The 23,439-nt window shown below is 38.4% G+C and overlaps 6 protein-coding genes, 1 non-coding gene and 1 pseudogene across 10 annotated transcripts in view; 5 read left to right on the top strand and 3 right to left on the bottom strand.

Moving 5' to 3' along the window:
- The window catches only part of LOC18773170 (UDP-glycosyltransferase 87A1), a 17,118-nt gene extending 12,836 nt beyond the window's left edge, over positions 1-4,282 (top strand). Inside the window, exon 3 of the mRNA XM_007207530.2 lies at positions 3,539-4,282. Within this exon, the coding sequence (XP_007207592.2) occupies positions 3,539-4,263 (725 nt within the window). The 3' untranslated portion in view covers positions 4,264-4,282. The remainder of the gene's footprint in view (positions 1-3,538) is intronic.
- LOC18774744 lies at positions 4,850-8,101 on the top strand (annotated as a pseudogene).
- LOC18772224 (mitoferrin) lies at positions 8,964-11,570 on the top strand. The gene is made up of 2 exons (XM_007207415.2): positions 8,964-10,326; positions 10,963-11,570. The coding sequence occupies exons 1-2, from the start codon at positions 9,544-9,546 to the stop codon at positions 11,179-11,181; spliced, it is 1,002 nt and encodes a 333-aa protein (XP_007207477.1). The 5' UTR covers positions 8,964-9,543; the 3' UTR covers positions 11,182-11,570.
- On the bottom strand, positions 11,759-14,583 carry LOC18774367 (probable protein phosphatase 2C 26). 4 transcript variants are annotated; one of them, XM_007207845.2, is made up of 11 exons: positions 14,345-14,583; positions 14,123-14,174; positions 13,899-13,978; positions 13,592-13,673; positions 13,362-13,432; positions 13,170-13,249; positions 12,979-13,076; positions 12,488-12,611; positions 12,312-12,394; positions 12,165-12,213; positions 11,759-12,080 (listed from the first exon to the last, which is right to left on the bottom strand). In XM_007207845.2, the coding sequence occupies exons 1-11, from the start codon at positions 14,491-14,493 to the stop codon at positions 12,028-12,030; spliced, it is 921 nt and encodes a 306-aa protein (XP_007207907.2). In that variant the 5' UTR covers positions 14,494-14,583; the 3' UTR covers positions 11,759-12,027. The 4 variants fall into 4 exon arrangements, 3 of the variants coding, with proteins under 3 accessions (XP_007207907.2, XP_020422370.1, XP_020422371.1); XM_020566781.1 differs by having other exon boundaries at positions 13,362-13,435; positions 14,345-14,579; XM_020566782.1 differs by having other exon boundaries at positions 13,362-13,435; positions 14,311-14,541.
- On the top strand, positions 14,661-14,731 carry TRNAG-GCC. The gene has a single exon. It is a non-coding gene; the product is annotated as a tRNA-Gly (tRNA).
- LOC18774796 lies at positions 14,792-15,653 on the top strand. The gene is made up of 2 exons (XM_007205921.2): positions 14,792-14,907; positions 14,996-15,653. The coding sequence occupies exons 1-2, from the start codon at positions 14,868-14,870 to the stop codon at positions 15,496-15,498; spliced, it is 543 nt and encodes a 180-aa protein (XP_007205983.1). The 5' UTR covers positions 14,792-14,867; the 3' UTR covers positions 15,499-15,653.
- On the bottom strand, positions 15,566-18,665 carry LOC18772917 (malonyl CoA-acyl carrier protein transacylase). Its single transcript, XM_007205272.2, has 10 exons — positions 18,223-18,665; positions 17,880-17,965; positions 17,693-17,759; positions 17,341-17,483; positions 16,935-16,983; positions 16,694-16,831; positions 16,509-16,589; positions 16,236-16,412; positions 16,068-16,154; positions 15,566-15,967 (listed from the first exon to the last, which is right to left on the bottom strand). The coding sequence occupies exons 1-10, from the start codon at positions 18,490-18,492 to the stop codon at positions 15,905-15,907; spliced, it is 1,161 nt and encodes a 386-aa protein (XP_007205334.1). The 5' UTR covers positions 18,493-18,665; the 3' UTR covers positions 15,566-15,904.
- On the bottom strand, positions 19,098-22,763 carry LOC18772323 (shewanella-like protein phosphatase 1). The gene is made up of 9 exons (XM_007206732.2): positions 22,227-22,763; positions 21,491-21,591; positions 21,239-21,352; positions 20,763-20,975; positions 20,539-20,674; positions 20,229-20,410; positions 19,863-19,951; positions 19,696-19,765; positions 19,098-19,547 (listed from the first exon to the last, which is right to left on the bottom strand). Exons 1-9 carry the CDS (start codon positions 22,423-22,425, stop codon positions 19,461-19,463), a joined length of 1,191 nt encoding a protein of 396 aa, XP_007206794.1. The 5' UTR covers positions 22,426-22,763; the 3' UTR covers positions 19,098-19,460.

Below are 23,439 nucleotides of genomic sequence, written 5' to 3'. Positions count from 1 at the left end.
ATGCCTCGTTAGTGTAGACTTGAAATCCTTCCATTTCTTGGAAGCAGAAGCTAAAACAGAGGTCTTGCCCCCTTGGCCTACGACAAAAGCCATGTCAACTGCTTCCCAAATCTGCTCCTTTATATCCTTGGGGATTTGGGACCATTTCTTGTCCACAAGTGGGATCCTGGAGCGTGCCAACACACCAATATACGACTGCATCTCAATATGTGCTTGGCCAACACCTTTCCCCCTTTTATTGTACTCAACAATTGGCCTCAGTTTCTGAAGCTTTCTCTTCACAACACGAGGCATTGTGCTCATACCTCGACCAGTCTTTGAATCATCTGAGATTGTTGTCTGGCTGGTTTGTTCTGTCTCAGCAGATGATGAAGCAAACTTCATCTTCTTCGAAGACTTCATCTCCTTCGAAGACTTATCTTGAGGAGCTACCATTCCAAGCTTCTTGGAGCCAGAATCCTTAGTTTGTTGTTGAGAAACCATTTTAACAGACAAAACTGCAAGTGAAAATATTTCAGGAAAACATTAAGAACACAAACGACGGTATTAAAAAAATACGACGTATGATATGATTTTAGACGACGCAATGAAATAATCTCAGACGTAATAAATGTTTAAAACCATTATTTATATAACGTCGTGGTATATATGTTCACACGACGTCAATAGTAATACACCGTCGTGGTAAACTATTATTTATATTTTATCGTCTATATTAGATACCAACCCTAGTTTCTTTTTCTTTATATTTTATCAAATAAGGGAAAAACAAAAACCATTGTTCAGCGAAATCAAACCTGCAATTAAACAAGCATATAAAAAAAGACTATTATTTTAAAAACAACTTTGTCAATTTTCAGACGACGCTAGAACAACTGACGAACCGTCGTGGTCTACCGTCGTCTTATTTAGTTGATGTAGTTGTCTTCAAAGTTGGAAACTTTCTCTCTTTGTCTGTATATTTTATCAAACTTGGAAAGAAGTAAAATGATTTTGGCCAGAAAAAAGGTAAAAAGATTTTTCAAACAAAAAACGTATGAGCATGCAAAACAGTAACCAAAATAGTGAAAATGAAAGCTTACCTTTTGCGTGCAATGAAAGCAAGAGGAAGATGATCGATGTTTAAGTTCAGAGACGACGAAGAAGACGAGAGGAAGACGATGAGAAACTCTGACAATGCTCTGACAAGGAAAAAAGACGAAAAGGTTTCTCTGGGAGATTGAAATTTTTAATCGGGTTTGGAAACAGTGCATGTGTAAGTCGAAAAGTTGCTTACATATAAAACCATTTCAAAAAAATAATACGGCGGTTACATTTAACTACGTCGTTTTTAACTAAAACGACGCAATATTTTTCATTCGACGTGGAATCATTTCATTTAACGTCGTTAGGTTTAATATAACCGACGTGGATTTTAATTTTTAAATTATGAATAGAATTTTTTTTCCCGTGACCTTTCAGTTTATTTTTCAATTACAGTGCGTTATAAATAGAGTTTTTTTTCCGGAGGAAATTTAAAACGAAGGAAATTAATATTCTGCAATATGTAAAGTTTCTTTTTTGGATGACAGATTTAAATAAAATAAGAATATAAAAACAACAAATGTGTAAGTCAAGTAGACGAAAAGTTGCTTACATATAAAACCATTTCAAAAAAATAATATGGCGGTTACATATAACTACGACGTATAAATTACAAAATACGACGGTACATTTAACTTCGGACGTGGTAAATAAATACGACAGTAGTTTGTAGGTACCGTCGTAGTAAACTCAAAAATTAAAGTACATAAGTAATAACTCGCGTCATGGTATATTATTTAACACGTCGTTTTTATTAATTTACCGACGTGGATTTCTGTAATATACGTCGATCATACCGACGTTGATTTTACAATTTAAACGGCGGTTTGTTTGTAAGGACCGCCGTTGGTTTTAAAAATTTATTCTATAAATTTGTCGCTTTCATTCATTTTCGGTTTACATTTAAGGTTCCAAGTTCTTCCTCTCTCAGTCTCTCATGTCTCAAAGATAATAATTTGGATGTTTTCTCAAAGAGAAATTGAGCTTACTCGCATCAAATATATGTCCACAAGAAGAAGCTTGTCAACTAGCCTTCTCACTTCCTTGATCAAGCCTGATAGGACACTTAGTGCTTCTGAATACTCCTTGCTTTCCATCAAAAGAGATGCAAGCCTGGCCTCCACTCGCTGTCGAAGGAAAGTTCGCTTCTCAGGGAAATCTGAAGATCAGATGTGCCTGATCCTCTGCTTGATTTTCTTGCCTAAGAAGATCCGTCGGATTTATTGTGATAGCCTCTTCCTTTATCCGTAGAGCTTCAGAAGAAGAAGATGGGTTTCAAGAATGCGATAAAGAATAGAAATGGCTTCAGATGGCCTCTAAAGCATGAGCAATTGAATCAGTAGTTTCTGGGAGATATGATGAAGACATTGTCAATGCTTTGAACTACACAAGTCCTGCAGAAAGATATGTTAAAGAAACTGAAACAACGGCGGTTTTCTGTTCTACCGTCGTCTTTTCTCGTCGTCTATATTAAGTTACGATGGCGGTAGATTTATAATTACCGACGTAGATTATTTTGTTAAACGTCGTTAAGTGTACTACAACCGACGTGGATTTTAATTTTAAATTATAAATGGAGTTTTTTTTCCCGTATTCTTTCAGTTTTAGTTTTCAATTCCAAAGCGTGATAAATAGATTTTTCTTTCCCGAGGAAATTTAAAATGAGGGAAATTAATGTTCTAGAATTTGTAAACTAACACGACGCAATATTTGCAAATCTGTGTCATCTGTTAAGATTATGATGTGGAACAGAGTTCCATCTGGTAAGATTTCGTAACCCTTGGGATCTCAGACAAAACTGATTATGTCGGCGGTGTTCTATATAAACCGTCGTGGTTATTTCAATTCTTGTCATTAAGTAGATCTACCGACGTAGGATAAGAAAATCAAAGAAAAAAATTGTTAACAAAAATTCTTATTAAGACGACCGTTAAAATTAAAGGTACGACGTATAAAATGAATAAATACGACGATAAATTTTATTGTACGATTTAAAGATAACGTAGTAGAACTATACGAGAATGACGTCGATATATTTATATTTTCCGTCGTTGTAAATTAATTTAATACGGCGATATTTTGTATTTTAAAGCCGTGGATTTGTTTGTAATTATACGGCGTCTTATACGAAAACCTCGTCGTGTTATTTTATGAGTAAAAACGGCAGTTTTTATTGAAATCGTCGTCTTTACTTTCTACGTCGGTCGATTCATAACTTCTGCCGTTCTTTGTTGGCATTGATTTTACACTGAGGAAATCTGTTTCAAATAGACGTCGGTTGTTTAATTATGTACGTCGTTGTTTTTGAACAGCCATTTGAAACTCCATTTTTTAGTTGTCTAAGGTTGTATTACACGACGGTGTTTTTAGAACCGTCGTCTTTTTATAAACCACGACGGTTTTCACTTAGACCGTCGTTGTTTTCTGGTCGTCTTTTTCACTTTTTGTAGTAGTGTTGAGCCCCAAGTGTTTGACAATCTAAAAGCCAAATTTGCTTCGCCTATCTACCCTTTTGGCCCAAGCATACCTTACTTTGAGCTTTCAAAAAGTCCTCCCACTAATCACAATTACCTCTATAATTGGCTAGATTCTCAACCTAAACACTCAGTCTTGTACATCTCTCTGGGAAGCTTCCTCTCAGTTTCAAAAGCCCAAATGGATGAAATCGTTGCTGGGGTGCAAAACAGTGGTGCTAGGTTCTTGTGGGTGGCTCGTGGGGATGCCTCTAAGTTGAAAGATGGTGTTGATGATAAGGGTTTGGTGGTGTCTTGGTGTGACCAATTGAGGGTGTTGTGCCATGATTCTATTGGTGGGTTTTGGTCACATTGTGGTTGGAATTCAACCCTAGAAGCTGTTTATGCTGGTGTTCCAATTCTCACTTGTCCTGTATTTGGGGATCAAATCCTCAATGCTAAGAAAATTGTGGAAGATTGGAAGATAGGATGCAGGGTACTGAAAAAGAAAAAGAAGGGGTTTGATGAAGAAGATTTGGTGACCAGAGAGGAAATTGTACAACATGTGCAGAGGTTTATGGATCTCGAAAGCAAGGAAGGAAAGGAGATGAGGGAAAGAGCCAAACAACTTCAAGAGACTTGTCAAGGAGCAATTGCCAAAGGTGGCTCATCAGACACAAATCTTGATGCTTTTATTAACGATGTATTTCACAAGACCATTAAGTAGTTCATGACGTTGCACTTCTTAATGCATGACTGATTGCTCTGAAACAACTTACTTTTAATTTTCTTCTTGGGGATGATTTTAATTTTGACTTTGGTTTCATAAATTATTGTCGTGAATGAATATTGTCTAAATCACTTCAGTCTGACAGCATGTCACATCTTATTTTTATACAAGCGATAATCTAAGGGTCCATTTAATAACTATTTTAATTTTAGTTTTTAATTTACAATTTTTGTGCTACAGTATAGATGAAAATAAGGGAGAATGGAAGTGAGAATGAGAGTGGAGATAGAATTGAGAGGGAAGATGAGAGGGGAGAATGTAATCAAAGTGAAAACAAAAACTAAAAACTGAAATCTATTTCAAATTGTTCTCACTTTCAAGATTTTGTTTTCATTTTTGTTACTTTTCCCTCTCATTATCTCTCTCAATCTCATCCTCACTCCTATTCTCACTCTCATTTTCCTCTATACTCTAGCACAAAAAATGAAAAAAAAAAACTAAAATTGAAATAGTTATCAAACAAACTCTAAATTAATTTAATTTATTAAAAAGGTGGAGTGATTTGAACTGAGGTGTCAAGAGTGATTTGAACTTAAGTGCAAGAGTTACGTGTTCATACTAACTTAACCAACTTGCGTAACCCACCAACGTTGGGGACGGTATTAAGAAAACATTTCCCAAGATACAAAGTTGTTCTATGTTCTGCATCTTTTTGCACATGTTAGGGACTTTTTTTTAATTTTTAATTTATTTTTATATTCGATCGATAGTCTATTCTAAGGGGAGGAGGAAATCTAATTTAAGGAGAGGGGTCACCCATAAGGGGATTCGAACTGATGCCATGAGGTTTGCAAACAAAGACCTCAACCACTAAGATAAACACCCACTCACCCTCTTATGCACTGGAGCCAACTCCAGTAGACACACTCTTGTGTGGTAGGGACTTCTTTAAGAAACACTCACCAAACCGAGCATCCCAAGCCCCCAGATCTTGATGAAATTTAAGAGATGGATGAATGGAGAGAAAGGTATGAGATGGAAAAGCTTACACTTTTGATTTTTTTTTAAAAAAATAGAATTGTAGAGAAGGGAGACCAAGATAAGGGAGAAGAATGGTCTCTGTCAAAAAAGAGAAAGAAAGGGGAAGAATTGTTGAGAGAGAAAAAAGATGTATTGAAATTTCTTATCTTTCGAAGAAAAAAAAAACATGTAAATAAATAATATTTTTTTGTCACACCCTTTTGGTCATTATACACAATCACAACATTTCTACAAAAAAAGTTCACCAAATACGATGACACTACTTTTTATATTCACGGCACTTTTACAAATATAAATTACCACTTAACTGCTTCACTTCACAACTGTTTATTCTCGCAACACAACATTAGAAGTAGTTGTTTTAAAACTACAACAATACCAAACTAAGCCAAAGTTGTTCTATTTTCTGCATCTTTTCGCACGTGGTAGGGACGGAGGGGGCACCCAGAAGGGGATTGGTACTGATGCCATGGGGTTTGCAAACAAAACCTCAACCGCTGAGGTAAACACCCACTGACCTTCTTATGCGCTAGAGCCAACTCCGCCAAACACACTCTTGTGTGGTAGGGACTTCTTTAAGAAACACTTGCCGAACCAAACAACCTTCTACTTTAAAAAGCGAATACGAAAATGTTATATCTTCTTCAACCTAATCACTAACCTGTTTGATCCAAAAATTCGGACATGGATTCCAGCAAAGACCAACCAACCTCCGTCTGCCACGTGGTTGCCGTGCCCTATCCCAGCCGGGGCCACATCAACCCAATGATGAACCTTTGCAAGTTGCTAGCTCCCCACAAGGCCGATATTCTCATCACCTTCGTCGTCACAGAAGAGTGGCACGGCTTCATCGGCTCCGAAGCCAAGCCGGAAAACGTTCGATTCGCCACAGTTCCCAACGTTATCCCGTCGGAGCTGGTCCGCGCCGCCGACATGGACGGCTTCATCGAAGCCATCATGACCAATATGGAAGCTCCGTTTGAGCGGCTTCTGGGTCGGCTCGAGCAGCCGCCTGTTTTGATTGTGGCGGACACTTTCCTGCCTTGGGCCATTCGTGTCGAAAATCGAAGGAATGTCCCGGCAGCGTCGTTCTGGCCGATGCCGACGTCCGTTTTCTCCGTGTTTCAACACTTCAATCTTTTGGCGGAAAATGGGCATTTCCCTGTTGACTTGCTAGGTGACTATTCTTTTCTCTATTCCTCTTTGAAATTTGTGAAAAAGGAAATTATACTGCTATCTTGTTACCATAAGATTTTATTTTATTTATTTTATATATTTCATTGTAAGTTGAGTTGTTTGATTGAATTTCCGTTTTATTACTTCAATCAGGTAAGAATATTATAAATTGCCTGAATATAAATGTAGCTACATGGTATTTCTATAAAGTCATTTCTTTCCTTTAAAAAAAATTAAGCCATTTTTTATTTATACAAATAAGAGTTTGAAGGTGGCAAATTTAAATTAGGCCAATTCATTAAGGCAGTTTTCTGGTACCGAGTTCGATCCCCATCTCATAAGAATAACTCTTTACAAACTAGTGACACTAAATTACAATAAATGAGCCAAACAATATTCTTTCATATTAATGTACGTAAGTGTGTATTGAGAGTAACATTATCAAAATTCAATTCAATCTTATTACCTTCTTTTGTTTTGTATTGTTTTTATTTTTTGACTGATTTTTTTTTTGTGTTTTGTTTTTAATTTTTTTACTGCTATCCATTAACAGAGAGGGGCAATGAGCGTGTGGACTACATCCCAGGAGTTTCTTCGACACGACTAGTAGACCTTCCTCATTTCATGGATGGAAGCTTCCCCAATATTCTGAGACACATCCATGAAGATTTTTCTTGGGTGCCTAAAGCACAATATCTCTTATTCCCCTCCATCTATGAGCTTGAAACCCAAGTCCTTGACGTCTTAAGAGCAAAATTCTCACTACCCGTTTACACCATTGGCCCTTTAATACCTTACCAACTCAGACAATGACCCTAGTGATAGTGGTGTGTGTAACTATTTAAAGTGGCTGGATTCTCAACCTTGTAGCTCTGTGTTGTACATCTCAATGGGAAGTTTTCTTTCAGTTTCCAGTGCCCAAATGGATGAGATCGCAGCTGGTTTGCGCGAGAGCGGTGTTCGGTTCATTTGGGTGGCTCGTGGAGAAACCGGTAGGTTGAAAGAGGTTTGTGGCGACATGGGTTTGGTAGTGCCATGGTGTGACCAATTGAGAGTGTTGTGCCATTCTAGTGTTGGAGGGTTTTTGACACATTGTGGTTGGAACTCGGTTAGAGAAGGCGTTTTTGCTGGTGTGGCTTTTCTTGCATTTCCTTTGCTTATGGATCAAGGCATGGTCAGTAACTTGATTGTGGAGGATTGGAAAGTTGGGTTGAGGGTGAAGAAGGCTGAGGTCAAAATTGACCATTTGGTGACAAGGGAGGAAATTGCTGGGTTGGTGAAGAAATTTATGGATTTGGAGGATGAAGAAGGGAAGGAAATGAGGAGAAGAGCTAGAGAGCTTAAGAAGATATGCCATGGTGCCATTGCAGAAGGTGGGTCATCTGAGACTAACATCAATGCCTTCATTAGAAGCATTTCTCAAGGCCATGAGCATTAAGCCAAGACTCAATCTACTTGTTGTTAGAGGTTCTCAGAAGACTGTTTAAAAGCTTGTAATAAGGTTCCCTTATAATATTTCAATTTTTGTTCGCAACTTACATGATATGTTCACATAGCGGGGTCGTAAGTTTTAGAGGCCCTAGGCGAACATCATAAATGGGACTTTCTACTTTATACGTATATTGATGTGATGATAAGTTAAAAAAATATTATATGAACTAAAATTCACAATTGTAACATAAAAGAAACAATCAATATGTAATTTACACAACAACTTTATAAAACGCATTAAACCATCACTTAAATATCACTCGTCTTACATCTTTCGATTCAAAAATATCAATTAACTTTACATAATCAGTTTTTCTACCATGCATTTTTCAATTTCCTAATTGATTCAACTAGGTTAATTGATTTAACTATAAGTTTAAAAAATAATTGGATCTTTGTTGAGTTTCCTCTTTTTAATTTTGAATTGAGTAATTGGGCAAGTTTTTTATTTATTTTATTTATTTTTTTTATAATGAGTGGCCCTTTATTGATTTTCCTCTTTTTAATTTTGAATTGAATGATTAGTAAGTTTTTTCTTTATATTTATAAGAATTGGTTTCGGCCTAACATAATGTTTATATAATGTAGCTTTTTTATTGTAAATAATATAGGTATGTATATATAGAGGCCCTTCCAATTTAGGGGCCCCCACCTTGCCTACTTACACATTAGAGAGATTTAGCTCCACCAAACTCAATGTGAATTTTAGGTCTACTAATTTTACCAAACACAATGTGAGCATTGAATTTAGGTCTCCTGTGTTCACATTGTGTTTGGTAAATTAGTAGACCTAAAATTCACATTGAGTTTGGTGGAGCTAAATCTCCAATGTGTATTTTTCCTTCGTATAAAATAAATATTTATAATATTTATAATATATAAAAATAAAAATAAAATAAAAAAACCTAAGCTCAGAGTTTGAAGGAAAAACATGTAAAAGGTTTAAAGAGAAAATTTCCTAAGATTATGGTGGAGATAAATTCATGTCTGAAATTTACTTCCTTTTAACTCCAAGATCCTTGGACAAGGGAAGGGGCAGCCAGCCGGTAGTTGAGAGTGGCCCAAAAACAGAAACAATGACAAAACTTTTGTCACAAAAGCAGCCCATTTGCCTATTCCTGTGGTGTGGGCTTTAAAGTCAAAACCGAAGTATATATTCTCAATGAATCTTGCGACAAAAACAAAAAAAAATTATCAATCAATCTCCTTGAATTCGGGAGGAAAATAAAAAAAATTTAAATAAAGAAAAGGAAAACCCTAAATCCGAAATCTTTGGAACCCTAATGCCAAAATCAATCTACTCCCTCTCCTATCCCAATTTGCCTGCCTTGTTGACTTGTTAAACTTAAACTCCTCCTCTCTCTCACTCAAGACTCAGACACTATTTATCAATAATCCAAAAGATGATGCAAGCCAAGCCCTCTGCTTTGATATAACTGTTTATGGAGAAATCCCAATCCAGTAAAACCCAACCCCACAAACTCAAATCAGACGAATCGGACCCAAACCCATCTCCAAAATCCGACTTCCCCCAAACCCATCTCGCCAAGCACCGATTTTGCTCCTCCCATGGCCACCGATGCCACGCCCAAATTCAAAAACCCAGATTTTCGCCCGATTTCTCAGCCCCAAGACTACCGGCAGGACGCCACCGTTTCGGCCCACGACGGCCTCCACTTCTGGCAGTTCATGATCGCCGGCTCCATCGCCGGCATGGTCGAACACATGGCCATGTTCCCAGTGGACACCATAAAAACCCATATGCAAGCTCTCGGGTCCTGCCCGATTAAGTCGGTCGGAGTCCGGCAGGCCCTCGGATCCATTTTAAAGTCTGAGGGGCCCGCCGGGCTCTACCGTGGCATTGGAGCCATGGGGCTCGGAGCCGGCCCGGCACACGCCGTCTACTTCTCCGTCTATGAGATGAGCAAGAAGTTTTTTTCGGGCGGGAACCCGAACAACCCGGGTGCCCATGCGATTTCGGGCGTTTTTGCTACGGTGGCGAGCGACGCCGTTTTTACCCCAATGGACATGGTGAAGCAGAGGCTGCAGTTGGGGAACAATCTTCACAGTCCGTACAAGGGAGTGTGGGATTGTGTGCGGAAGGTGTTCAGGGAAGATGGGGTGAGGGCGTTTTATGCGTCGTACAGGACGACGGTGCTGATGAATGCCCCGTTTACGGCGGTGCATTTTGCGACGTATGAGGCGGTGAAGAGGGGCTTGATGGAGATTTCACCCGAGCATGCGAACGACGAGCGTTTGATTGTTCATGCTACTGCTGGTGCTGCAGCTGGTGGCTTGGCCTCTATGGTCACTACGCCGCTGGATGTGGTCAAAACTCAATTACAGTGTCAGGTAAATCTTTTTGTTAGTTCAATTTGGCACTTGACTGTTTAAGCGTTGCAAAATTTTGGACCAAATTGAAGAGCCAAAGAAGATAATTAATAGATACTAGTGCAATTGATAACCGTTAGTTTCCAAGTACTTGACTGTTTAAGGTAATGAGAGCAGAAAAGAAGTTATCTTTTATTCAAATGGAAATATTTTGAAAAGCGTTTTCTACTAAAAGCAAAAACATTATCTCCCATGTCCTACTCAATTTTCCTGAGTATGTTTTGGACATCATATTAAGAATAGGACTTCACATTTTCTGTTTAACATGCACTTTCAGTTTTGTGTGTGTATTTCAAGTGGAAGCCGAGAAAGTTGTTCTCCTCGCTATCCGGTGCTCCGTTTATGTGTGCCATTTGGACGTCGGAGAACTAAATCACCTTCATTTTTTTGAATACAATTTTCCTATCAAAATAATTTGTTAAGATTTGAAACAAATGATGGATCAATTATAGGCATTGCCGCATGCTGCCTACTTTACCTAAAGTTTTAGTGGAATTACTAAGCCCTGGATGATTTAAGTAAAGATTTGTGACAGCTATATGACTGCAACCTGTGTCTGAAATACTTCTGGTTTTTTTTCATTGATTGGTTGTACAGGGTATTTGCGGTTGTGACAGATTTAAAAGTGGTTCGATTAGAGACGTTTTTCGGACAATAGTGAGAAAGGATGGATACAAAGGTCTTGTGAGGGGATGGGCTCCAAGAATGCTCTTCCATGCCCCAGCTGCTGCTATCTGCTGGTCCACATATGAAGCCTCAAAAACCTTCTTCCAAGAACTCAATGGTAGTAGTAGTAATAGTGGCACTATAACCTGAAGAGCCTTTAAAGACAAAGGAGATTTTCTATTGCATTAGGTATACCTTTGTATAATTGAGAAATCAGAGTTGGCTTCACACGACGGATGAGTAAGCAAGTCGATCGGAATTTTTCAGACCTGACTGGAGTCTATTATAGTCAGCGAGTTAGATTCATTGGTGTAGGTTAATTTTTTGTATTGTACACATTGTTGTCCGTTTCAATCAATCTTTTTTTGCCCCTCAGTGTTTGTTCTAGTAATCATAGAAATAAGTGTTCTTGTTTTTCCATTAGAATCTCTGTTACATGAAACCCCGTTTGAGTATTTTTCATCTGTTTGGGTTTCTTGATGATGTATGGATCAATCTATCAATAATAAAGTTTTGAATAATATTCTAGCTCTCACAAATGTTAATGTTGGTAGACATTAAAAAGGAAAATACATAACAATCCGACTATCCCACAATCTTCATTATAAAGGGTGTTTCTATGATCATGAAACTTCATTTTTCTCGATGATGCTTGCACAAAATAAACGTGCAAAAGTTTCATGTGGACTGTCGACTTTATTTGAATGAAAGATGTGACCAGAAATAGGAAATTCAGACAGTAACCAGAATTTTATAGCAATGTCTTGCTTAATGCACAAGGGAGGTACCCCTACATTTTCCAAAGCAGTACATTTGTAGACAAAATATGAACGGATATTTTTCAATCAGTTGCTGCTGTAATCTTTTATGGATCTATGAAAGTTATAAGACTCTTAACAAGGATGAAAAAATCAAAGTAAAATTATAGCACAGCTACCCTGCAAAGGGGAGGTTTGTGTTTGAAGTTTGACTCTCTTGGAAAAAGATAAAAATGCTTCATAAGCTTACAACCTGACCAACAATCACAGTGATATCATCGGGCTTTCCACCTACACAAACAGAAAACTCAGGTCAGCCATTAAATCAAGGAATATGAATTGTCAATGTCATCTATTAAACCAGAAAGACCATGCCTGTTAGCTTCATTCCAAGAATTTTCTTCCATAAAGGAGCCTCAAAACCCTGAGAGGTGCGAAAAAGCAAGGCAACAAATTATTATGTCTTCATTGTGAGAAAGCGTCATGATTTAGAATTTGGTTAAGTCAGATAAATAACATTACCCTTGATCTAGCCTCCATGGAGTAGGGAGAATCAAAGTTTGAATCCAATGAATGATTGCTTGCTAAATTAGCTAATGCCTTTGCTAACATTAAAATCAATTTCAGTTAGAAAGAAAATATATTATGTGCTGAATTACTAATCCCCCATAGAATTTGTTGATATTGGAAACACATACCAGCCTCGGCAACATTTCTGTATCTGGCCAATGTAGAAACAATTTCATGGTCGAAAACATTATCAAAAAGTCCATCTGAGCCCGTTACTATGGTGTCTCCTTCCATCAACTCAATACTGCTGACCTGAAATTGGAGACAGATTATCCCACAATCATAATCACCGGCAATCATCATAATCTGATTTGCACTAAAAAAATGGCAATTCCACAAAGGTTTCAGTATCTGTTTACTAGTTGCAGGCTCTACATGAATATATGGTACAATTTTTTTGTCAAACCAGCCATTATAAATTCTTAGAAAATCCTGTCATATTCAGTTTTTTTTGCTTTGTTTTCAGTTCCCAGTGGTTAAGCAGCCAAAAGGAGATATGAAACCCATGTAAGACATTTGTGCATGCACTGTCGTTGATCCAAATTAGGACACTGAACTGTTAGTTTAGAGAGACTAGAATATAGACAGCAATCACGTAGTGTTAGATAGGTGTAAATACCATCGCATCAAGGTATGTTTGGCTAACAGCCTCCGAACTAAGTTGGTATGGACAATCAAAATAGTGTTCTTGTGGAGATGTGGAATAATTAATTTTACCTGCAAGTTGTCACAATGACATGTCATTTCAATATGGAGCAATGGAGAGCTCAGAACTTGTTCACAAGTACGGCATTGGGAATAATATATTACCTTCACGAATAACCTTTAGTCCACAATCCCCGACATTGGCAATTTTCAGAATCCCATTCCTCTCCAGCATGGCAACAATTCTACTCGGAGTCAGGCAAAGGAAAGTTAAGGTGAATAAATGTGTGTGTGAGGATGCTCTTAACGAAAATGACAACTATAGTGAGGATCTCTTGAACAAAATGATGAACTTACACCGTAGCAGAACCTGTAGAAGAGGTAGCAGCATGAGCTTTTCCTATCAGAATCTGAGGATTGTTGTTCACCTGCTATATAGGTAACATGCATCGGATTTGTTAGCCACACAACATATGCAGAAACTCGAAAAGCTACTTAACAATAATGGCTCTGAAAACATAATGAAAACGATAAATTGTTTTGAGAGAAACAAGACATCATTGGTTATATTTACTCAAGAAGACTACCTCCTCGTCCCCCACAAGACATGAAACATGGGCCATCAATTCTTTAGGGAACAATGAAGGATCCACATCCTGCTCAGCCCAACTGGCAAGCCAAAAATGAGAAGATCACAAATTCTGTAATCAAAACGACTTTGCAGCATAGATTGAATCAGAATTTATTAACCCAATTCGACAATGGATTTCTTGTGAGTCATCAACCAAAATCCAACCTATCTTTATATTCTTTCTTTTTCAAATCGCAAAGCAGCTGTTGAAAGCTTTAAAGTTCATAATCCAATAAAAAAGAAACCCCACTTAGTTTCCATACCCAGAGACACCATCAGCAACAGCAATAATTCCCCCATTGTAGCTGCTCACAAAGAAAGCATCTTCCCCACCTTTTTCAACCTTTCAAACACCACCAAGACTTAAATTGTTAGAAGTTTGATAATAAAGACTAGAACTTTCTTAGAAAAACATCATGCCCAACACAAATAAGGAACATGCTTGAAGAAGACAAACATGGGTTTGCAACTTGCAAGTATGAAATACCTTGTTGGGGTGTGGAATAAGATGAGTGCCAACACAGAAAGACAGCTCTGGCCTACATTAACCAAGCCAAGATACATCAATCAACCAACATGTTTAAACTATACACATATTAATCCTAGAGAAATTCATTCCAAGCTCCAATAGTTAAACTGAAGACTCTCACACAAAAAAGAAAAAAAGAATGATACCAGAACTTGGGCTGAGAAATTAATATTGGCTCACCGAACTGGATTGAGTTCTGATGAAGCACAACAAGAGAGCAACCTCTTCTTCTTTGAAGCTTCATCTGTGAGTGGTAGAGCAGAGGAAAGGGAATGAATGAGCAATGGATGAGACTTAGGAACTGAGGCCCTGAATGTGGGAACTGTCATTTTCCCGCTTCCACTCCCTCCCTCACTGCCCAGCCAAAGCAGCTCAGAAGAGCTCAAATGTGTGGTTCCAAGTTGAAACTACTGCCACAAAGCTTCTCCGTCTGCACTTCCACAAGAAAACATCTATTAACGAGTATATTTCCTCATTTGCATAACAAAGTCAACAAGCACCAGTGGTCTAGTGGTAGAATAGTACCCTGCCACGGTACAGACCCGGGTTCGATTCCCGGCTGGTGCATTTGATTTTTTTTGTTTACATTTTGTGTTTTTATTTTTTCCGATTTCTGGTTTTATTTATTTATTTATATTCATGGTTTCAACAAAACGCTCTCACGCACTTCTCAGATTCTTGGGTTCTCTGGAAGACTGAAAGCATGAACGCTACCGCTCCAGCTGATCCTGATTTCATCGAAGGTTTCAGTTTTATGTTTCTTTTTTTATTTGTTTTCTCTCTAAACATTGTGATTAATTGTTAATTAATTATGCGTTTTGTGGTTTTCAGTTACGGACTACCTCAACGGAAGCGATTCGGACACAAACATCGATGAGGACGAAGTGGCCGGCGAGTACTACCAGCCAGTCTCCGCTGTCGATTCCGAAGATGAAGATCAGAGCAGAAACGATACCGTCTCGATCCACCCGCAGCAGCAGCAGCAGCAGCAGCAGCAGGTGCTCTCCAACGGCGTGACTATGAATCAGGTACAGAGAGGGATTTCGTCTCTCCGCCTAAACGACAACGTCGAGGGTACTAATAATCATAACATGAGCATGAGCAGCGAAGACGAAGAAGACGAAGAGGAGGAGGAGGCTTCTGATTCGGCGATAATGAGGGCGTTCAGAGAAGACGAGAATCGCAGAAATGCGCCGTTGCCGCCGGAGAACGCGACGAGGGTTAGGGAGGCGATGCGGGGAATTTCCTTCGCCGGAACTCCTCCCCCTTGGGCTGATCGGGTCCCCGAGGGCAACTTGATAGACCGCATTCACCAACTCCGGCGCCCGGTTTGAATTGGATTGGGAATTATCAAATCACTGGATTTGCATGTTACCAGTCCATGAAATGTAGAACAATCTATGAAATATAAATAATTTATCAATCATGTTCATTTCATCACATTTCTATGTCACAACAACTTAGTATTCAGCAATTCACATAATTCTGAGGCAATTTACAAAATCGAAATTTTCAGCTTATGCACTGCAACATTGAGAAGAAACCAAACTTTATAATACTGAAAATAGGATTTCTAATCACCTAACAAAACTCTAAAGAGTAGTAAACTGTCGAAAAGATTTGGCCGAAAAAGCCGCTTCTTCCCATGCTCCTCCCTCAACTGCCCCATCGGCAAATGTACCACCACATGGTAACTGGATATCATTGAAACCACATCTCCGGTTGCCTTTTCACGCCTTTTCACGCGGCAATGTTCTCAATCTCTGCACTTCTCTCCATTCTCTTCACAATGCCAGCTATAACCTGATACATGATTCAAACAAACTCAGAATCCAAAAAAGACTACAGAGCCAAAGTGATGTGTGTGTGTGTACATTGAGGCGTTTGGTACAATGATTTATACCTTTCCAGGTCCCAATTCGTAGCTCTTCTTCAGCCCCTTGCTAAGGAGAGTCTTGACAGTCGTTTCCCATTGAACAGGGGAAGTCACCTGTGGTTTTGAGTTTAGGATCCAAATCAATATTCTTGCTCGTGAGACGTGATCGGGAGGAGAAAATTCTGGCTAGCTTACCTGACGAGCCAATATTTTCTTAATTGTCTCGGGATCTGAGTGTGGTTGTGCGTCAACATTGGAGATAACTGGTATTCTTGGTGTTCTGATTTGCGTTGCTGCCAATTTAGCTTCCAATCTTGATACAGCAGGTTCCATAAAACTAGTGTGGAAAGCGCCAGCAACAGCTAGTCGAACCTGAGTATGAAGTGAATGGGGGAGGAGGGGGTTCGTCATCAAAAATTAATTGAAGAAGAATGGAATTGCATCTAAGTAGGAAATGAAGAATGGTACCGTCATTCGGGCCTTGAATGACTTTGCTTTGGCCTCTACTGCTTCTACTCCTTTCACACCACCAGATACAGCATAATTGCCCTACAACAACAGAATCATTCCATGCCATGGTCAAACATTTTGTTAAGATGAATTAAGAACCAATCATCTAGTTAGGCTTAATAGGTTGGATTTTTAGTCCTTACAGTACATAGATAATTTGCAATCTGAACTTTGTTAGCATCATCGACTTCTTGATTGGCTGCATCACACAACTGTTGAACCTTGTCTGAGTCCAACCCTATGACACTGACCATGGCACTTTTGGCAGCATCGGCAGCTTCCTGAAGGAAGTCATAAAAAGGAAGCATGTAAGTGTCATAGAATATGCACCTATTCCCTCCAGGAACATGAATCATAAAAAACCGTGCACAACTATAAAGTTACCTGCATGGCTTCTCCCCTCAGTTTGACCAGGTTGAGCCCATCCTCAAAGCTTACATATTGAATCAAGTCAACAAATAAGGAAGATTAGCACAAGAAGATAGCCACTACAGAAGATCACACAAATGCAATAAATCTGCGATGTCTTCTACTAATACATTAATCTGCCATCCTAAACCAAGTAAACAATGAAAATGGCGGTTCATCTCCCCTATATTATAAACATGGAAAGGCAGCATCTGAACAGTTGAATTCCTTGTGGCCCAGTAAACTTAAATGAGATCATTAAGCTAACAGATCAAAGGAGAAATTTTACTTGTGCATAATTTCATTGGCACATCCTTAATTCAATATGAAACCTTAAATGCAGTAGGAAACATAGCATATCTTGCTCAGTTGGATGGCTCACCTGAATGACCCAGCAAATGCTAGAGCAGTATATTCTCCCAAACTTAGGCCACATGTGACATCAACAGAATCAATGATCTGCTGGCCTCCATCACGTGCACGAAGTAACTCAACAGCAGCTAGACTTGTGACATAAATAGCTGGCTGCAAAGTAGTAGTGGATACTAATCAATGACTATCACAAGAAAATCTCATCCTTGAACATTTGACATAGAAAAACATAATTGCTCCAAGCCAACCCAGAATATCACTGACTATCAAGTGAAAATCTGAAACACATCATGGAGTTAAAACCCCATCTGTGTAGCATTGCTTATAAAGTAAAAAACAGTTAATTCAGGTGATACTCATACCTGGCTTATAACAGTTGAATCTAGCTTCTCTTTTGGCCCATTGATACAAACATCCAAAAGATCAAACCTGCACACAACAGACACATTAAATCACTCATGAAAACCATCTTCCATATACCGAAAGAAAGTGATTATATCTGAGCTGAACAAAAAAATAATAATAATGAAATAACTGTATGAATGCTACCCTAAAATATCGTTTGCTTTCTTGTATAACTCCGCAGCAGCAGGCACGCTTTGAGCTTCCCTTCCCATTCCAACTGCTTGCGCACCCTGTGTTGCAAAAAACAGCAGAGCATTGACAAAATTCAGCTCAATTCAGCACTAAGAAGTCTCTATCTTTAGAAATTTCAAACAAGAAACGCATAGGAAAAGACAAAATTCAACTATCCAATTGCAAATTTTTCGTATCAAACTGAGAATGAAATTTTGACAGCAATTTCAAAATTAGAATGACTATCTGAGCAGTAAAGTAACGACATTGTTCAAGTTAAAGAAAGGAAATGGCGGCAATGGAGCAACGAGCTCACTTGACCAGGGAAGAGGAAAGCGAAGTTGGAATTGTAATCAGCGAACAAGGCATCGCTTTGCAGAGTCTGCGATCCAACGGAGGCGGTCATGGAAACCCTAGATCGCCCGAGGCTCCGGATACCGAGCGGGGCTCCTTTTCCATTTCGGAGCCCCGAAACGAAGGAGGAGTTGAGAGAAATGGAGGAGAGGGCGAGAGAGGCGGTCATGGTGGGGAGGGAGGTGAGCAGGATAAGAGGGTGGTGAAGGTTAAGCCTGAGGAAGGTGTGCATATAAATGAAGTGCAGGCAGATTGAGTGATATAGTGCGCAGGGGGTGTTGAGGTTAGCGGAGTTTACGAAGGTGGACGTTGGACATCAAAATCAAAGAGACACCGGCCAACTGCCTTTTAGATTTTCCGTCTTGTTTTGGTCATCAATAAATATTAAATTTACAATTTTTGGATTGTGAGTGTGTTATTTATTTTATTTATACACTAAATAATGTCATCACAAATAATGAATTTTAATAATCTTCTTTATAATTTTTGGAAATGCTACTAAATTGTTGAAAATTATCAGGGGTGTGCTTGGATTAAATAAATAAATAAAAATTGGTTAGGGAATTTCGTTTTCATATTTGATATTAGAGAGGCTTGACTGCTTAAAATTAAGGATGAGCTCCTCCTTTAAAAGAAAAAAAATTTGACGCGTGTCAAAATCGCATTAGTTGTAAAGAGGAGCTCCTCAATTTTAAAGAGCCAAACTTTTTCCTTCATATTATGTATGAAACCGAAATTAATAACCCACGAGATAGTGTCACAGTCGCACAGAAAAATTTCTCTCATTGTGGGAGTATCGGGCACATGAGTTTCTTCCTATTTCATTACAATCCAAAATTTTCTGTACTAAAAAAAATATAATTCTTCTTGTGATTAACAATATAAAGTCAACAAAGTAAATGTATTAACAATGGAAATAATAACTATATTACATCTCCAAATCTCTGGTTAAAGTAACAATATATGCAGCTATCGTTCATTTTTAATCTTACAGTAAAACCAAATTCAATTCGCTTGGAGCAAGAATAAAAAGTTGGTGTGGGGTATCATATACAAAGGCTGCTTTTCCCTCTATTTTTCTGCTCTGTTTGCTTCTGCTCTTAAGATGGTCAAAAATGGTGTTACTCCTTTATCGTCGTTGAAGTTATCTTCTTTTGTATTAAACAATGTGAGCCATAGAAACAAGTAGTTTGCTTGTCTCTATATAAAATCGACAACCTGAGATTCACTGGACGTATCCTTTTTGCTTCTTATAACTCTTGCTTTATTGTCTTTGATTTCAAGAACCTGCAAAACATTGTCAAATTACATATTCGATTACCTTTGTCGCTGTTAAGCATTCAAGAAACCGGCATCTGATATTAACGCATGGAAGCAATTGAACTTAAGATTTTTAAGAGAGTATAAACAGATTTAGGCACTAAATTTAGTTTACCTCTGGTCTTGAATTAAGAACTCCACTGGACATACCTACATCAATCCGCCATATGCTGCAATTGTATTTACTGCAGGGAAGAATCCACAACTTCAGAACTGAATCTACAAAAGATGAGGACTAAGAAAACCCTTTCATTTTACCTAAAAGAAGGTTTGGGATCATACCAATTTGCTCCTGTAGTTTGAGGAGTATGCCCCACCACCATTGCCTTAGCACCAACTGCGTGTAGCGTCTCTTCAAGAATAGAATGTATCTGACAGATGATTTAAATTTCAAAAGCTCAATCTTGACTCTCAATCTCATTAGAAGAAGAGGATAGATTTATATGAAAGTGAATAATAAATTCTGAAACTAGACTGTTCCATTTTCAATACAATGTCCAATTGGATCCAATATTAAGGGAAACAAATATTCAACACAGCAATGAAATCTGCTGGCGGTTCTTTTGAATTCTAATCAAATTATTTCACTCCGAGTATCAAAGAAACAGAATAAGAAAAGGGGGATCCAAACCATTGCTATCTACTTGCCTGGTTGTTCTGATAGTCATCTAATTCTGAAGTATCTCTCGAGTATAAGCGGTTCCAGACTACACTGTCATAGCCCCTGGTGGCTATGAAAGGGAAGTGAGGGTTGTCAGACTCATCACTGTCACTGAGGCCTCTCATCCAGTGAGATACTTCCCTGTTCATCCTCTCTACGCCATATGCAACTGCGGAAGGACCAATACTCCTATCAGGTGATGCAAACAAGAAATATATAAAGCTTCTTCTCTAAAACTTTCAACAGCCAATGACACAAGCAAACCAAATTTGTTCAGATTGTAGGCACTCTTTTTACCATGGTTAGGAATAAGACCACCATGACAGAAGACCCAGTCATTAACCTTCAGAACAACAGCATGCCGTGCTAACTCGCATGCCAATGGACCACCTGGTCTTAGAAGGATTGATCTGGCAATCACACCCTTTTGCCTCTGTCCTAATATTTGGAAAACTTTATCAGACGTAACATTAAAATAGTAAATGGAAAAGAATAAAAAGTGAAACAGAGGATTTCAGTACCCTCACTAGATTCCATGGATCCCAATAATTTTGGGGCATTTTCCTGTCTTCCTTCAGCTGTTTAGAGACACCAGTCCAGCCAACAAAAGCTTCTTCCCAGTCATCTCTATTGTCATCCAAGTATTCCAGGAAATCAATACACTCATCAAATCCTCCAGTTTCCACGTATCTAAAATCCCCTTCCACATTCATAGTCTCATGATTCCCATTGACCTATAACATTACAAAGAGCAGGATCAACAAAATTTCATTTGGAAACAATCTACGTATACGATTCTCAAATTTGGACAAAAATAATCTAATAATTAATGCACAGTTTGGTGCATTGTCATCTTGCAAACCAACCTATATGAAACCAGTGTCTCACAATTGCCTAAACACATTCCTCAAACATCAAATCACCTATGAAAAATCTAGTAATTAAAGCATCTGATAACTTTTTCCAACAATGCAGATGTTCCAATTGCCACACAAACCTGAAAAACTGCTCCACCTTCATCTTTTGCCTGTATGTCCAAGGATCGGAGCAAGGACAAAATGGCTATTTCATCTTCACCTCGATCAAGTATATCCCCAAGCTGAATCAATACCTATGTCACAAAGGAAACAGATTTATCCTAGTGTTCTTCAAAAGTTGGAAGTTTCACAACAGAAAGACCAACTTTGTGCCTAGTGAAGACAACTGCAAGAACCTTAACTACTCTGAACTAAGTCAATTAAAGGTATACCGTTTCTCCACCAGTCCATAAGTCCTGACCATCAGGACTCAGCACACCAGCCATCTCAAGTGCACATCTTGTTTGGTCAAGGTCTCCGTGCAGATCCCCAACTGTATATATTTATGCCACACAAAGGCATAAACATTTATAGATAAATAAAAAAAGCTATACTGGTGAGCCTACAACCTCATAAGGAAATGCACCAAAATTACAGTCATACAGAGGAGTTTTCAGCAGGAACAAGGAAGTGGTATATATATAATATATATTTTTAGTAGAAGACATGGTCTAAACTACAGAGGAAGGGGATTTCTTTCACACACAAATAAGATGCCATGGGGATTCGAATATGAGACCTCTAGTCTGCAAGTCAGGGCCCTTTTCCACGGGTCGTTGGCAGGAACTGGTACTTTAATTAGCTAGGATTGACCATATGTGAATGACAAAACCTCCCTTATAGCATGAAATTTATATGGAAACTGAACGATCATGGAAATTTCAATGCATTCTTCACTTCGAATTTGCAAATCCAATCACAAAACTGAACATGAATTCAACTTCAATGCAACAGTTTAAACAAATAGTGACAACCCAACTGCTAAAATCTAAATTCAAATGCAACAGCAACAGTTAAATAAACAACAAAGAAGAAGAGAAAACGCAAAAAGATGGTTTTTTTTTTCTTCCACAAACTAATAAATGTTTATACAAAAAACATAGAAAAGGAAATACAAAGAATACGAACCAGCGACAATTCGGCGACCAGGAGCAGAAACAAAGGTGGGTGGGTTTCCACTAACAACTATGGGCTTTGAGGCTTCTCCTTTGCTGCCATAATAACTATTAATGTTGAGAGAACTAGAAGAAGGAGAAGGAGCCTCTGAGAGTTTGGGGGGTTGGGAAGGTGGAGACAGGGGCAACGAGTTCAGACAGAGCGAAGCCATTGCTTGGGAATGTCAATGACTCAGTGAGTCAATGGCCATTCATATTGCTTGCTAAGCTATAACTTTTTTTTGTTATTTGGTTTTAATGGGCGTAAATAAGAAAAGCCCATTTTCCTTTTCTCTCAGCCAAGTATTTGGTATATCTTCTCCTAAATTTTGCTTTTTCTTTTCAACTTGTGCTTTGTCTTCTTTTTTCTTTTTCTTTTTTCCGTGTGAAGCACTAGATACTTTCGAAACTAAACGAACATGATACAGTTTTGTTAGTTTGCTGTTTCTTCATCAACAACATACATGTACAATTTTAAACTGTTGAGTTGGCTTAGGCCCAATAGAGTGCTCCAGACTTAAACCCAACTAGGAACCACTCTAAGGACATGAAGATGGGCTGTCCATTGAAGCTATGCCAATGCGACTTCCAGACCAGGTTCTTTCACCCTCAGCTTTGCTGTTAAAATCCAGACCCAAAAAAGAAGCCCATTTAAAATGACCAACATGCTCAGACACAACTCACATCACATGAATTGAACAAGAGCATGTCTCGTAAGAGACATTGGGATTGCAAATGGATTTGTAATTCAAGCCGTTAAGAGTAATTATCTTATCTCTGCATCCGAGATCATATATTTGAATCTCCTCTTTTTTAATATCGCTGATATTTAAAATAAATAAAAAGGTTGGCACTAGAACTGAGTGGGGAACAAGGCATAATCCATTCAATGGATGCAACCCCCGACATATCCCATCTCAAAGTGAACAATCCAACCAATGAAAGATTCACATATCTTGAATAAATAGTGACAATGTCACGTTATTATCTTGGGGATCAAAACCCTAATGCAAGTACCCACTACCCAATCTAATCACAAACATTATAAAGCTGCAGATGTGAGAGGTAAAACATGTTCACTATAGTCTCTAGATAGCTCATATTATATAGATGTGGTGAGAAGGAATCAAGAATCCACTGTATATCTGGTGGTCCTGGATTCTCTTATCAAATCAAATTATGCAGCA

The sequence above is a fragment of the Prunus persica genome, chromosome G6, assembly GCF_000346465.2.
Source record: "Prunus persica cultivar Lovell chromosome G6, Prunus_persica_NCBIv2, whole genome shotgun sequence".
NCBI lineage: Eukaryota > Viridiplantae > Streptophyta > Magnoliopsida > Rosales > Rosaceae > Prunus > Prunus persica.
Note: the sequence above shows the minus strand (reverse complement) of the source record. Positions and strands in the feature narration are given on the sequence as shown.